The sequence below is a fragment of the Mixophyes fleayi genome, chromosome 7 (assembly GCF_038048845.1).
Source record: "Mixophyes fleayi isolate aMixFle1 chromosome 7, aMixFle1.hap1, whole genome shotgun sequence".
NCBI classification, from domain to species: domain Eukaryota; kingdom Metazoa; phylum Chordata; class Amphibia; order Anura; family Limnodynastidae; genus Mixophyes; species Mixophyes fleayi.
In genome coordinates this window covers 67,894,816-67,910,587 of record NC_134408.1, presented here as the reverse complement: position 1 = coordinate 67,910,587, position 15,772 = coordinate 67,894,816, and the positions used below count along the sequence as shown (strand labels likewise).

Below are 15,772 nucleotides of genomic sequence, written 5' to 3'. Positions count from 1 at the left end.
GAATCACAGCATTGAGTCCTCACATCCCGCCCACGTCACAAGGATAGAGCACAGGATGCAGAAGGGTGGCCTGCTCTCCTGGGAGTTCGGGAGAACTACTCAAAATTCTGGAGTCTCCCTGACTTTTCAGGAGAGTAGGCAAGTATGCACGTGATGGGACATATTCAGGATCATTGTTGTATTGGTTGTTTTCTACTGCAAAATTGATCCGGCATTTATCAAGACTTATACATACAAGTATAAAATAGATGAATGCAAACTATTTGTTAGTCTAATAATTTGTAGTGTTGAGTTTTACCAATAACATTGAAATAAGCAGCTATTTGTTTTCATAATATATAATTTGTCATACACATTAGAGCAATGTTGACCACATCAAGGGAAAATGATAATAGTAAAATAAAATGAACACAGCATGAATGTTATTGACTAAACAGGCAGTGTGCTAAGTCTCATGTCATTATGCATTTCATCTATTAAAATCCCCCAAATTTAAACTTGAGACTTTGGGTTTAATCCACAATAAAAATGAGGAAAGAAAAAAATTAAAGGAAAATTGTAAACATTCAGGGGTAAATGTATTAACCTCCGGATTCTTGAACTCCCGCGAGTTTGGCGTCTTCAGCGCTGAAATTGAAAGCGGCGCTGCCTTGTAGAGGGAAACTTCCCTTTACAAGGCAGCGCCGCTTTAAATTTAAGCACTGAAGACGCCGAACTCGCGGGAGTTCAAGAATCCGGAGGTTAATACATTTACCCCTCAGTGTTAGTCTTACTTAGTTGTCTTACTAAAAGTTTCTGAAAGGTTTTTGATTCCTTTATCTTTTCCAGGTGGTAGATGCTCGTCTGGTATCCGTTTTTGATGCAAGAGAGCTAGAGCTCGTGATTGCAGGAACGGCAGAGATTGATTTGGGAGATTGGAGAAACAATACAGAATATAGAGGAGGTAAAGGGTTTTCCTAATGATGTTTAAAATAGATATGCATCTAGATAGATATGCCTACCCACAGCGGTGTCTGTGGGTAGGCAGGATTAGTGTTATATTCTGTGTCAAAGGGTAAGCTTTCCTATAAGTGTAAGACATCTTTGAGAGCATAGTAATACATTATGGTGTCTGTAAATCAAAGGGTTAATTTTTGCTATTTATTAATTGCTCTTAGGTTACCATGATAATCATATTGTTATCAGATGGTTCTGGGCTGCTGTTGAAAGATTTAATAATGAACAGCGTCTCCGATTGCTACAGGTAAGAACATCCTATATATCCTCTGTAATACCATCTGAAGGTTGAATGCATCATTATATAGTATGTTGCTATCTTGACTAAATATGTATACGTATTTATGATGTGCACTGGCATAAACTTTAATAAAGTGGAAAAAAATTGATTAATTATATTGTCTTAAAGGGAAATAAGAACATTTATTAATAAAGTGATTGTTTAAAATTGAGTTATGCAGCAAGTAATGAACACTTTGGGCCTGATTCATTAGTGATCTTATCCGCCGTTTTTTGCTTATCTTAAGCAAATCCACTCTGTGCATGCTCAGAAAAGGGAGATAAGAAGCAAAATCCACTGCGTAAGTGAAGAATTTCTTAAGTTAAGATGAAAATCCATCTTAACTTCAATCTTATCTCCCCGTTTCTTCTTAAAAATAAGCATCTTAACTTTTGCACAAGATAAGATCACTAATGAATCCGACCCTTTGTCACTGATTGACAGAGTGTTTTTGTTTTTTTCATAGAACTTTTATATTGGATTTTCAAAGGCAATAATACAATAGTCATGTAGGTATGTCAACGATATACATCACAACATGGAGAAAAATTATACAGCAATATATGATACCTCTGGGCCAAGTTGTAAGGGAGACAGACTAAGGAGGTAGGGGATCATATTGGGTGGAGAAAGTGGAGCAGAGGTTTAATCAGTAGTCATCAAGTGATTTATCTAAGGTAGGGGGTAAAGGGGAATGGCATTACCCCTTAGTAAGGATCAGGTGATGGGCATGGGAGGGCTCGCGTCACAATAATTTGTCAAGGGACTCCATATGGTACGAAAATTAGATGGAGTGCCCTGCAATGTGACCGTTATACTCTCCATGTGATAAGTTGCCCATATATTTTGAATAGTCTCTGATAGCGAGGGTGCAGTAGGTTGCTTCCAACAACTTGCGATGAGACATTTGCAGCATCAAGGATATGACGTATGAGTTTCTGTGTAGGGCGGGAAATGTTAGGGATAGGTTTAGGCAGAAGCGCATATAGTGCTGTATCAGGAATGTTAACGTCCGTTATGGATGTTATTAAGCCTGTGGATAGCTCTCCAGAAAGGACATGTCTTTGGGCAGGACCACCATATATATGCAGCAGGGTGCCTCTATGACCACAGTCTCACCAGCAGAGATCAGTGGATGCAGGGAACACAGAGTAGATGTGTGTGGAGATCCAATACCATCAATAATAAATTTTATAGGTATATTATTTAATTCTGACTGAGATTGATGTTTTTGCCTAGTTCAACAGAGTGGGGCTTTTATACTATTTGCACAATTTCTAGGGGATGGGAAAAGTTCACAAGTATACATAAAGTATTACAATGTTATAATACGATTCACAAAATAAGTTAATTCTAATATCTAATAGTTCTCTCTTCGGGTGGATCATTGGCGTATCTATTTTGGTCACTCAGGCAATGTTGATACCTGGACCTTTTGTTCCATCAGATAGTATATATCACAGATATATCTTAAATGGAAATATTACAATTAGTGAAGTATTTTCATCTTGAATAAATACGGATTTAACAACAGATATGATATTTTGCAAGTCTCTGGGCCTTATGTTTATTACTTACATTTTATATTACAATACAGGCTAGGAATTCTAGATTCTCAGAATGTTATTTAAGGTAAGGCTTCCACATGCACTGAGGACAATGTTTTGAACTTCACTTTCCAGACCTAGGTGTTGCCTCAGCTTGGAAACCTTTTTAGTATTATGTTTACATGTGACTTGTGTGTACCAACTATATGTGCTATTTTTTTACATATAGATTAGGTTTTACACGTTTCACTCTGATTAATATTCAAAGTAGCTTGTTTAAGACTGGGTATTTGATTCAATATAAGAATCTTGTTTTTATCGAAATTATTAAGGACACATCCAACATCATAATAAAATACAATGAACTGACAATTAAGGATACAACCATATTGCTTTATTAAAAATTACACTTTAACAGCTTGTAGGGTATTCAAGTGAACATGTTCAATATCTTTAAGTAATATATTTCAATAACTTTTGCCACCTCCTTTGCTTTGCTATAGAATCAAGATCATCATATTTTATTAAACTTTTATATCGGTGGTATAGCAACAGGGTTTGCAACTGGGTCTCGGGAGGACAGATCTTCAACCCCATATGCACAATGTATTTATTTGTGGAACGTAGAGGTGCAGGTAATACTTTCCAGCACCTATGCTATTACACATAGCACTGTTGGCACTTGGTCCTCTCTCCTTTACCTTGACTACTGTCAGGTTGGGGAATGGGGCACAGTGATCAATATTGTATGTAAAACGAGAGCAATGTAATGCCTCTACTTCCTCATGCAGAGGTTGATGCAAAATGGGCATAAAAAAGAGAATGTAAAAATAGTGTATTTGCACACATAGGTAGAGTCATGCACATTTTGAGATGCACTTCAACTGCATTGGAAGAATATAGCCTGGTTTACGACAAGTCATCGTAATCATTGTGTATTTGTACCTAGCCTTTAGATCTACTACTCGTACTGGTGTCAATCCCACTGGGCATCAACACTGGAAGCTCTTCATGACTGCGTGGAGCTTTTCATCATTCAGGGCTATGTGCATCTCTTCAACCACAGAGATGCTCAGAGCTCGATGAGAATCTGTAATGGCAGAGACTGTCATACAAGTGCATGGGCTCGGAAGCTCCGCACAGATATGTGCAGGTTGCAGAGATACTTGGCACCTCACCACCAGGTATTAGTAATGAATGGGGGGAAGTAGGTCTTTACAAAAGGAAAGTGACTGTATATCAATAGCTTTCTTTTGTTGAAGTTGTGAGCATAGCCTTTTTTCATGCTTTTTTTTTTTTTTACTTCAAAGAAAGTGTGCAGTGTGTTATTACGTAGAGTGGAATGTGCTTGGAAATGTGCTTCTCTGCTGCACTGTAACGTGCAAGCACAAAATGGGTCGCATTATAAATATAGATGAGACCTGATCTCCTCTCTGACTGTGCTGCTTCTCCACTACCATCTTGCCCCAAAATCTATGCACTCCGGCTGAAATCTATGCACACCTGTACAAATTGAGGGGTCCAAAGCTACACTTGATCTGTGAAGCCTTGTAAGTTACAACCTCTATTCATAGCACAATTTGTGTAAGCAAAGGGCATATTTGAGCAATGTTCTTGGTGAAATGCAGATTCCGTTGTCCATTATTTATTACAGCCTTAGACTTGCACTGCATTATACACTGGGCAATGGATCAGTGTTGGCAAATGAAGAAAATACTCTGCTAAGATTTTGCAAATCTCTAGCTACATCAATGCTTATTTTTATTTGTTATAGGATCCTGTGTTCTGCCATAATAATAATACAATGCCTTTTGGTCTTATTAATAACAAATCTCATTAATTATTGGGATATAACACAATTTGCGTCTTTTTAGCTATTTAAGTCACGTTGAATAATACGTACCCGTGACATCTCAGATGTACTTTAGAGATATTATTTTACACAACCTTTTTGAGCTTTTGTCTCGTACCACGCTTATTGTAAACAAGGAATCCCAGTTGTTATGCTTACGCATCCCAACTAGTAATCCGTAAGAGCGACTTACGCAATCCCTCTGTTTGACAAGGCTTTATACCGCCTAAATATTACACATCTACTGGCCTCCACGTCAGATAGCCCACCATTATGTGTTAATCGCTAAATATATCAGTATATGAGTGTTTATCAGTCACTGCTCTTTGTGTCATGTGTGAATAAATGTAATAAGAGAAAGAGAAAAGCATCTATGAAGAGAATGTGTTTAAGCAAGCACATGTTTGTGTGTGCTTAAATAGGATTTGTGCAAAGAGGATGTGTTTTAAGTAGGAATAAAGATAAATGTCTGTTTGTAAGCGTGTGTAAGAAAAAAAACGTGTTCAGGCCTAAGGGATAATACAGGCCAAGCATAGAGAGAAAGAGAGATGGGTGGAAGGAAGCTAGAGTCCATTGTAGTGTAGATAGTAAGCATTCCTGAGATGGGGAGGAGCAAGCCTTTGTAAAGCATGTGTGAAAAGGTTACTTAAAGATTCAGACTGTCACGAATCGGGTCTTAGTCCTGTTTACACCACTCGGCGGTACCATATCAACACACATCTCTCTCCTGGTCGAATGCAGCATTCTATCCTGAGACGAGTGCCTTCTGTCTGCAGTACTGGGTGAGACATTTGCTTAACATCCTGCTGAGTCTGAACACCTGATCTCATGCACCAATTGGCTTCCTCTACAGACTATAAGAGTCTCCTCCTACAAATTGCCAGTGCAACACTTTCCTAGTTCCTGGTTCCAGACTCCCACAGTTTCTGTTGGTTTGTACTTCAATCCTGTCTGCTGTATACAGATGTCAACCATCATCCTTCGTGTGAATTCAGCTTCACCCTGTTTGTTGTTCTGTGGATCTCTGCCATTAACTCTCTGAGTGAGTTAAGATTCATTGTGTATGCTGTTATATGGAATGCAAACCATTATTATTATTATTATTATTATCCTTTATTTAGTGGGCGCCACAAGGTTTCCGCAGCACCATACACAGTACAAACAGTAGTACAAAACAGGGTGACAAAGTACAGAACAATAAACACAAAGTACCAATGCTTCAGGAACTCCAAGAAGACATATGGAGTAAAGACAGAGCAGAAGAACCGGTATGGAGACAGGAGGGGAGGGGGGGCCCTGCTCATAAGAGCTTACATCTTAAGGGAGGGTGAAACAAAAACAGGCACGAAAGGGAGCCAGTGAAGCAGGGGGAGAGAAGAGAGGGGCCAGGGGAGAGAGGGAGAACGAAAAGAGTGGATGAGGGTTAGGTGGCTGGTTGGTAGGCTTTAAGGAACAGGTGGGTTTTAAGTGCCCGTTTGAAGGAGCACAGGTTGTGAGAGAGACGGATGGAACGAGGGAGGTCATTCCAGTGTAGGGGTGCAGCTCGGGAGAAGTCCTGGATTCTAGAGTGGGAAGAGGTGATCAGTGTGGAGGAGAGGCGACGGTCATTGGCCGAGCGCAGGGAGCGGACCGGAGTGTAGGTGATGAGGAGGTTAGAGATATAGGGGGCAGTAGACTGGGAGAGAGCTTTGTAAGTGGTGGTCAGGAGTTTGAAAAGGATCCTGTAGGGGAAGGGGAGCCAGTGAAGGGCGTGGTAGAGAGGGGAGGTAGAGGAGGAGCGGCGTGAGTGAAAGTTGAGTTGAGCAGCCGCATTGAGAACGGAGCGGAGGGGGACAAGGTGGGAGAGGGGGAGGCCAGCGAGGAGAAGGTTGCAGTAATCGAGGCGGGAGATGATGAGAGAGTGGATAATTGTTTTGGTGGCATCTTGAGAGAGGAAGGGCCGGATGCGGCCATTAATCCTCTGTGTGAATTCAGCTTCATCCTGTGGCTGTTATGAAATGCAAACTATTAACTCTTTGTGTGAATTCAGCTTCATCCTGTTGCTGTTATATGAATTGCAAACCATTAACTCTTTGTGTGAATTCAGCTTCATTCTGCCTGCTGAAATAAATACTTTGGTTATTTATTCCTCGTGTGGATTCACCTTCATTCTATCAACTTGTGTACAGATTCCAGCTGTTATATTAAGTGTGGATCCTCCTCTCATCAATCTATTCCTATCTCTCATACTGGCTATCTGGGGTAGTAGGTTGTTGTTCTGAGTCATCCACCTTCTGAAGCCATTTCTGTGTCTCGGGGTACTGACTTCCAGTTCCAGGCCTAAACCAGGTTCTGAGTTGTCCAGGGCCAGTTCCAGGCTTTGACTGTTTATGAGGTTGCCAGCCCGGTATATCCTCTGCTTGAGTTCTGAGTCATCCCAGTTGTGGTACTATATTTGCCTGAGTCTCTGAGTTCTTGGAGGTATTGAGTCTCTGGTCGTGGGTTCAGGCCCCCTCTGTTCCTTCGTCCAGGTTCTAGTCCATCAGCTTCAGATTCCAGGCATTTATTTCAGTTCGGAGTCCAGATCAGCATTCCTCCTCTTAACTTCCAGTGTACGGGATTAGAGCAGGTTCTATGAGCAAGGCATTCATTCAGCCTCCCAGTTTCCACTACACTCCTGCCACAGTTAGCCCCAGGGTTCCCGAGACTGATCCTAGAAACAGTATTGCCGTGACTCAGATATTATAAATCAGGACAAGCAGAGTTAATGGATGGAATAGATGCAAGCAGAGTATAATAAGAAAATAAAAGTTAACAGAAAAGATGGATAAACTGCAGGCAGAGTAGATAAGATGCAGGCAGATACAGACAGATAGGGTATACGCTTACTGTGGAGTGTGTCCCCTGTAGGCTCAGGATAAAGAGATGCCCCGCTTCCAGGTGTGTATGTGGTGTGGTCAAAAGAGACTGATTTCAGGTTGTCTTAAAGTTTATAAACCTTCACCCAAAATGCATTGCTTCAGGTAGGGGGTGGTGACCTCCACAAGTGGACACTGAACGATGAGTCATTATTTTGAGCTTAGCTGTCCTTCCTGTCCAATTGAGCACATGCATTTCTTTCTCTGATCTAACTTACTGTGAAGCCTCATGTTTTTCCTTTGTCTGAAATGCTCCCTGCCCAATGCAACGTTAAAGGCAATTTCTTTGTTTGAAATGCTCTGGCTTTCGTCCAGTTCTTGATCTGTGGATGTGTTCGGCACGTGTAAACAGCAGTGGAACGCTAGTGGCTATTATGTGTGGCCCACCCCCATTGCATCATCACATGCATATAAAGGAGCTTCTTCACATTCCCCCTGTTGTCCGAAATCCGACACTACAATCTGGAAGGTGTACTTAAAATCAATTGACGCTATTTAAGTGTGTTTTGTACTATTATTTACTCACTAATGTAGTAATATAAAACATAACATTATAAGACAGTTTTTAAAGGAACAAAAAAAAATCATCAAGTTCAAAGAAAGTCCACAAGAATGGTTGTTAATCTTCAAAAGTCCACAGTCCAATCAAAATTCTTGAGAAAGTCTATATATATATATCTTGGAAAGAGTCCTTGAGTAATACTCATTTTAAGTCCTGAAGCATTGGAATAAAATTAATTGTTCATTAGGAATTAGGATGTAAAGTCCAGAAATCCAGAAGGTAGAAAATCAGTTTTAACCTTTTTAATGTCTAGAAAAATTATTGTTTAGAGTCTATAAGATAAAAGTCCAGAAGTATGAAATAGTCATTAAGTTCTATAAAAACGATTTCTCTATTCCATGGTTAACAGAGTCCTTTTTCAAGTTATAACCAAGTCTTTTCACAAGCTCTGTATAAGAATTTTCGAGCAGAAATCAGATCTAAATGATTTTCTTTTCGAAGGTTAGCAAAGACTTTGAACATTCTATTAGAGTCAAGTCCAGATGGATAAGAATCCAGGAAGAGGGAGAGAGGGACCCCGATGATCACCAACTCTCACTTGTCCTCTTCCTACCGCCTATGGAGGAGATAAAAAAAACCTCTATTCAATTGGCGACATCCCAGAGAAAAAAAACCCTAAATGACCCATAGTGGAAAAAGTATCCCCTCTCTCAAGGGATATTTTATTAAAAAAAATAACAAATCTTAGGGGCGTGGCCTGGTAGCCACCTAGTGCAGACGTGTTTCAGCGGAGCTCCTCTCACCCACTAATAAAATCGCCATTTATTTGCATTTTATTGCGGCCATAATAACTGGAGAGTGCCACAGAGGTGAAAAAAGATCTAAGTGGTCTTAGTGGGCTTCATTGATTACTTGTGATGGAGCTTGGCCAGGTGTTTTGCGGTCATGGTGGACTGCTCGCTGGGTGTCGTGAACCCTTCTGACCTTACTGGAGAATATATGCTGCTGGTTCTTGGCCTCTGGTCCACCGTTTGTATGCTCCATCTGGGGGGACACTGCATCGCAACCTGCAGCAGGGAGACAGCGCGTGCGGCAAGCTGGTGGAGGCGCAAGAGCGGGCAGTACCTAACCGAACTGATCTCTGGTGAGCGGCAGCCCGTTGGAGGGTCTTTCTTTCCTTGGCCTGGGTGTATGTGAGTGGCTGATGTGGACCGGATGCTGCGGGCTCCATTGCCACCTTCATTTCTGGTGGTATAGTCGGAGCAGTGCCTGCTAGGAAGTCCTCGGTGAGAAGTGGAGCGATTGTTTCACCTTTCTGGGTGGTCCAGAGGTGTCCCTGCGCGGGAGTCTTCCCCAGCAAACCAGGTCAGCACAATACAACATATTAAAGAGCACCTTCTCTGCTAGTGTGCCTGATTGCCTATTTCCTGACCAGTGATCGAGAGGAATAGTTAACCACTGTATATTGGACTGGAAAAATATCTTTAGAAGCTGCAGCTCTGCTGACACTTAGTGGCCATAATATAATACTACAGTTGCTGCTATTCTGGCTCTCATCTGAAACATGTTTGTACTGAAGGAGTTATTATGTTGGGTCCCTCGGCCCATGTCACCCGAATTCTCTATTCAACCTACTAAAAGGTTAACCATAAAGGAAATACACCCGGAAGTAACCCAACTTGGTGGACGCACCAGTCATATTGAAGATAAAATGGAGGAGTTGGTAGCCTCTCACAATAACCTTATAACAGAGCATGAATAGCTGCGAGATGAAGTCTATTCGAACCGTGATAAATTTGCGGATATGGAAGACAGATCCAGACGTAACAATAGTAGGATTAGAGGTATTCCAGAAGCAGTCGCTCCATCTGAATTGCTCCCATATGTCACTGAACTGTTCTGCAAATTACTTCCTGATGCAACGGAACAGGATCTGATGGTAGACCACATCCATAGGCTCCCAAGGCCCAGGTCAGCTCCAGAAAATGCGCCTAGAGACACTCTTATGAGGATCCACTTCTTCCAGGTGAAGGAGCGTATTTTGGGAGTGGCTAGATCAGAGGTCAATGCTGATTACCTAAAGAACCTTCAGATTTTCCAAGACTTATCATATGCTACGATAACTAAACGAAGATCTTTCCACGCCATTACCAAAGCTTTTGAGAGACTAAGATATTACATATAAATGGGGATTCCCTGTTAAGCTAATTATCCGAAGAGACAATGTTACACATGTTGCTTCCTCAGTGGCTGAAGGTATGTCCTTATTGAAATCTTGGGATATTCTGGTTCCTGATCTGACCTCAACTTCGAGATTACGCCTTGGACTGGATTGGTCAAAATAAGCGGAGGCAATATATAGCCTCTCCTTACTTCACTTATCAGCACTTGGACAGATATTTCCATTATTAGTGCTACAACCATATGTTAGTCATATACTCATCACCACAGACTTTACACAATGATGCGGGGAGGATACATATCTAGTTGGCCTGTCTCTAGCAGGTGAAGTGGCTACCTCTCTCTATTTTGGGTTATTTCAGTTTCACTCTTCCTAATGTTTCTTTTTTCCTCGCCTTCCTTCTTACCTTTCTTCCTTTCTGTCCATGGAACACTTTAACACAAATAGATGGTCCTGTACTTTGTCACTGTCTTATTTCTGTTGGGCAACATCGGTTAGTCAGACGAGAGTTTCTACAGTCAGTAATACTACTACAGATGGTTAACTTTCTGACCCAAAACGTTAGGCGCTTAAATTGCCCGAATAAGCGGAGGCTAGCCCTCACATCATTTTACAAACTTAAAGCGGCCATAGTGGCATTGCAAGAGACACATTTTATGGCTGCGACCCCTCCGATGTTACGAGACAAACATTTTCCGATTTGTTTTACTGCCAACGGTCCTCTTAAACGCAATGGGGTGGCTATATTATTCTGTAATAGAGTAGCATTTATTCATAAATCGACTATAGCGGATAAGGCGGGTAGATATTTGATCTTGATTGGTTAATTGGATAATACATTAGTCACTCTAGTCTCATTATATGCTCCAAACTCCAGACAGGTCCATTTTTTGAAGCGAGTCTTCCAGGAAATTGAGAAGCATAGAGGGGGGGGTTGATCGTAATGGGTGACTTTAATATAGTGGCTGATCCAAAACTAGATAGGTCCTCCTCGTCTTCGACTCCTACCTCTTCTGCGGATACATCGGGCCCTTTCCTAGCTTTTACTAAATTAATGACAGAATATGACCTTTATGATGTGTGGAGATCGGCAGGCCCTGTTAGAGTGGTAGAATGGTAGAGATTACATATACTTTTCCCCTGTTCATAATTCATACTCCCGTATAGATTTAATTATTACTGATAAATAGACACTTCAAGCTACCAAAGAGATTAAAATCTCACCATTAACATGGTCCACGCCCCAGTAATTTGGTCCTGGAGGTGTGATAGAGTTTATGTACCTCCTAGACCGTGGCGTATGTCGGTATATCTCTTGTCCCTTTTAGAAGCTAAACTAGACCTTAAAAAAGTTATAGAGCAATATTGCCAAACTAATGCCCCAGCCGACACGAACATTTTTAATTTCTGGTCTGCTTTGAAAGCAGTTTTGAGGAGGGTGGCGATCCAGACGGGGTTTCGGTTGAAGAGAGCAAATGCCCATCTCCAAAACGAACTGGAGGTAAAGTTGCATAAGCTAGAATCTCAAAACAAAAAATGTCCCTCTAAAGAATTGAAAAAGGAACTTACTCTGGTCCGAGGTCAACTCCAGAAACTGCTATTGCCTAAAACCCAATTAGCATTGACAAGACTTCGACAAAGATTCTAAGTCGTAGGAAATCGGGCGGGGAAACTTTTGGCTAGAAAGTTTAGAGGCCAACGTGCTCAGCATAGAGTTAAACACTTGATAGATAACACAGGAAAAAAAAGTCTCTAATCCTAGGGACATTGCAAACAGTATTATTCCAAGCTTTATAACTTAAAGAATGATAGCTCTACACACCAGCCAAGCCCGGCAGATATAGAAAGTTTTTTGGGTACATATTCCTACAATTGATCCAGAGACGGAGGTTGCCCTGTCTGCCCCCTGGTCCCGAGCCGAAATCTCGGCAATTATTAAGAGCCTCCCTAAAGACAAGGCTCCAGGACCGGATGGATTTATAAATGGTTTCTATGTCACCTTTCAGGAGGAGCTCCTTCCGATGCTTGAACAATTGTTTAACGAGGGGACAACACAAGGGTCATTTTCACCTGAAATGCTAGATTTTCAGCTGGTTACTATTCCCAAGCCGGGGAAAGATCCTGCCTTATGTTTTAATTACCGACCAATTGCTCTCTTAAATTCGGATCTTAAAATTTATGCTAAATTGATAGCTAATAGACTCAATTGGCTTCTCCCAGATTTAGTCTACCCGGATCAGGTGGGGTTTGTGCTAGGGCGCCAGGCTTCAGATAATACCAGGCGGATGCTTAACATCTTGAAGTGGGCGTCAGAGACCCGATCAGAACTCCTTGCCCTCTCCCTTGATGCAGAGATGGCTTTCGATAGGTTGCATTGGGGATTTATGGAGAGGGTCCTTCTTTGGTTCGGTTTTCAAGGTAAATTTTTGACAGCCATAAATTATGCCTGTTTGTCGATGACGTTTTACTCTTTGTGTCTAGTCCGGAGGCCTCGCTACTGGCCCTACTTAATATCTTAGATTCATATACTCGTACTTCCTATTATAAGCTAAATCCATCCAAATCGGAAGCCCTCCCAGTGAATATCCCCTCTTTGAAGGTAGGACATCTTAAAAATATTTTCCATTACTCTTGGAAAACAGCTCTTCCGTACTTAGACATTCAGATCACTCCAACCTTAGATAATACAATTAATCTAAATTTTATGGTTTTAATACAGCAACTCCTTACCTTAACCAAATCTTGGGTCTGCTGCGAGGTCTCCTGGCTGGGAAGGCTGGCGGTCTTCAAGATGCTTTTGCTACCACAAATGATGTACCTATTTTGAACAATACCTGCGATCATCCCTAAACCATTGTTAGATAAATTGCATTCGATTATGACAGCATATGTTTGGAAACTTAATGCCCCCCGTATGATGAGCTTACCTAAACAACAAGGGGGCCTGGCTCTACCAGATTTACGTAAATATGGATAGGGATGTTACAGTCATCCAGATGTGGCCTGACTGGTTCTAAGACTTCTGTTTCATAAGGTATTCTGACTACAGTCACACATACTTGGACTCTCACTTTAAACGGATACCACTGGTCACTATCCCCTGGTTGTAAGGAGAGATATTTAACAGGTTTTGTTTTAGAGAGATAAATCCACCGAGAGAATGTCTAACACCTTTCATCTGCTACGTCACAGAATGGCCGTTTATAAGGTCCATCAATGTTGATATCAAATTAATATCTCTGCCACTAGGGTCCTTCCAGTCAACAGACACGTCTGTTCCCGTACTCATCGGTCATAGGGGTACCATCCATCCATACATCAAATTACCGGAGTATCTATGCCATTACATACTATATCCCACCTCCATGGGTTTAGGTCTAATATAACCATTTGTCTATCTGGTTCCCAATGGGCATTTGTAATAAAATAGTATCCAGCAACTTCTGGTACACGCTTATCTCTCATAATTGTTATCATAATAGACCGTATAGATGGTGATCCCTCTACCCGAATGTACTTCTTATTTTTAGCATCTGTTCTAATTTTCAAAATGGCAACTCTGAACAAGCCTTTCATGTCTACTGGCCCATGGTTGTTATTCCACATATCTTGGGCCTGTGCTACTACAGTTCAAATTCATTATCATAACACTAGTTTGTAAATAATCTGTGGGAATGTGACCTTGGGCATATTTGGATTCTCTTGTGATTAACAATTGGGAATCTCTCAACATCAGTATCCTTTTATGGAACCTATAATTGGAATAGGTCTATCAAAATATGTTCAAACACGTAGACTATCCTGAGCATTAGATCCTATATACCACCCATCATATTTTCCCCCTGTAGTATCTTCTGGGTCCAGTACTCCCTGCTTTGTACACAGTACCTCTGTTACATTATTTGGTGTTTTCTTAAAGGGTGGTGAAGGAGGATTCTTTCATATCCACCTGACAGATTTAGTTGGCACTAAATCAGTATCCTTATAATGGTTATATTTTTTACAGCAGAGTGTATACAGATCATGTTGATTGACAGACACATTTTCTTTGTGAGTATAGTGTCGGACCTCATCCCAGCAAAACATATATCCAAAACCCATACAAATACCATTGACCCGCTACAAAGCTGTATTTAGAGTAGGGCTCTAGGATTTTCACTTCCTTACATTCTACTACCAAAAGCTCTATCTGGTTAGTAGAATTAGATCTTTGGGAATTTCTTATCTGCTTCAGACAGATGAAACGCGTCAGCAGTTGTCAATACCTTACCTCATTTGAAAGATCCGAGAGACCCACTTGCGCTACACAGTGTTATTGGAGGGCTAGGACCTTCCTTTTACACTACATTGTGTTTAGACGGTAATCTTAGGGTGCACACCCAATTTGAATGCTTGTCTGCCGTCTTCACGGAACACTGCTGGTTGAGCACGTCTGTCAAGAAATCGTGAGTTATACACTCTAATATTGCTCTGCACTGTTCCCTTTACGGTTTTTCCACTTGGCACGGAGTCTCCGGACATTCTATCATTGGAATTCATTTCCCGAAGTACTGTATATCGAGGTCTGGATCTAATATATGTATTCGTAACTCAGTTTCATGGTGGAATTGGTTTTACTATGCAATTTTCTCATTTATGTCAAGTCTGGGAATACTACACTTGATTTTATAGATTTTATAGAAATCTTTCTATGTTGTTTAGGAGTGAATATCTACACTTCTTGTCAGTATATTCCATTTGATTGTGGCTTTCTATTAAACGTATTTATCCACTTACGCCGGCTGGGATTTTGTATATACGTTTATTGACATTTAATTATATTTATTATAGTTTCATAGTGACTATATTTATACATATCACAGATTTCAATTGTGTTTATTTATTCCTCTGGTGAATACTTGCGCTGGTTATCGTTTTATTGTATATCCTTCCTTTGTGGGCCCGACCTAACCCATTTACAGCTGCACTGTTCTCCAGTCACGTCCAGTATATTAATTTTCACATAGTAGAGCGCCTGATATCTTCTGCCTTTTAATTTCTTATCTGTGTTGCATTTGACCCACCCCTGTCCTCCTCGTTACTCTGAGGAGTAGCAAAACCCACTAGTACCACACCTACCAGTAGTAGCAATGTCTGTAATACTAGTTTGCTCAGAGGGCAGTATACTGAGCACCTATGGGATCCTACATAGGAATGAGATTTTTAATGGTGTCCTCTGGGTGCTGGTGTTACAGATCTTTCCTTGGGCTCTGTGATCTGCTAAGGAAAAAGCCATGAGACTTGTTCTTTTCAATAAGGACAGGTTTTCATTTTCCTGACTAGAACCTTTAGAAAGATGGTTTCCTTGTCCCACACACTCCTGTTGTTCCCAACTCAATGAGCACTCAAGTGCTCTACTGGGTTGAGGAGGGTCGGGTGATTTTTAGTCAATATGGACCCACAATACCTTGTGCCTCCTCTGAGAGTTTTTCTTGGTAGTCATTGGCCTCTGTACCTTCAGCATAGTATCACCCATT

At 41.1% G+C, this 15,772-nt stretch overlaps 1 protein-coding gene across 3 annotated transcripts in view; it reads left to right on the top strand.

Annotated features, from left to right (window-relative positions):
* Window positions 1–15,772, top strand: part of HECW2 (HECT, C2 and WW domain containing E3 ubiquitin protein ligase 2) — a 423,985-nt gene that overhangs the window by 393,863 nt on the left and 14,350 nt on the right. For all 3 annotated transcript variants that reach the window (XM_075179947.1, XM_075179946.1, XM_075179948.1), the window contains 2 exons: window positions 829–943; window positions 1,158–1,243. In XM_075179947.1, the coding sequence (XP_075036048.1) occupies window positions 829–943; window positions 1,158–1,243 (201 nt within the window). The remainder of the gene's footprint in view (window positions 1–828; window positions 944–1,157; window positions 1,244–15,772) is intronic.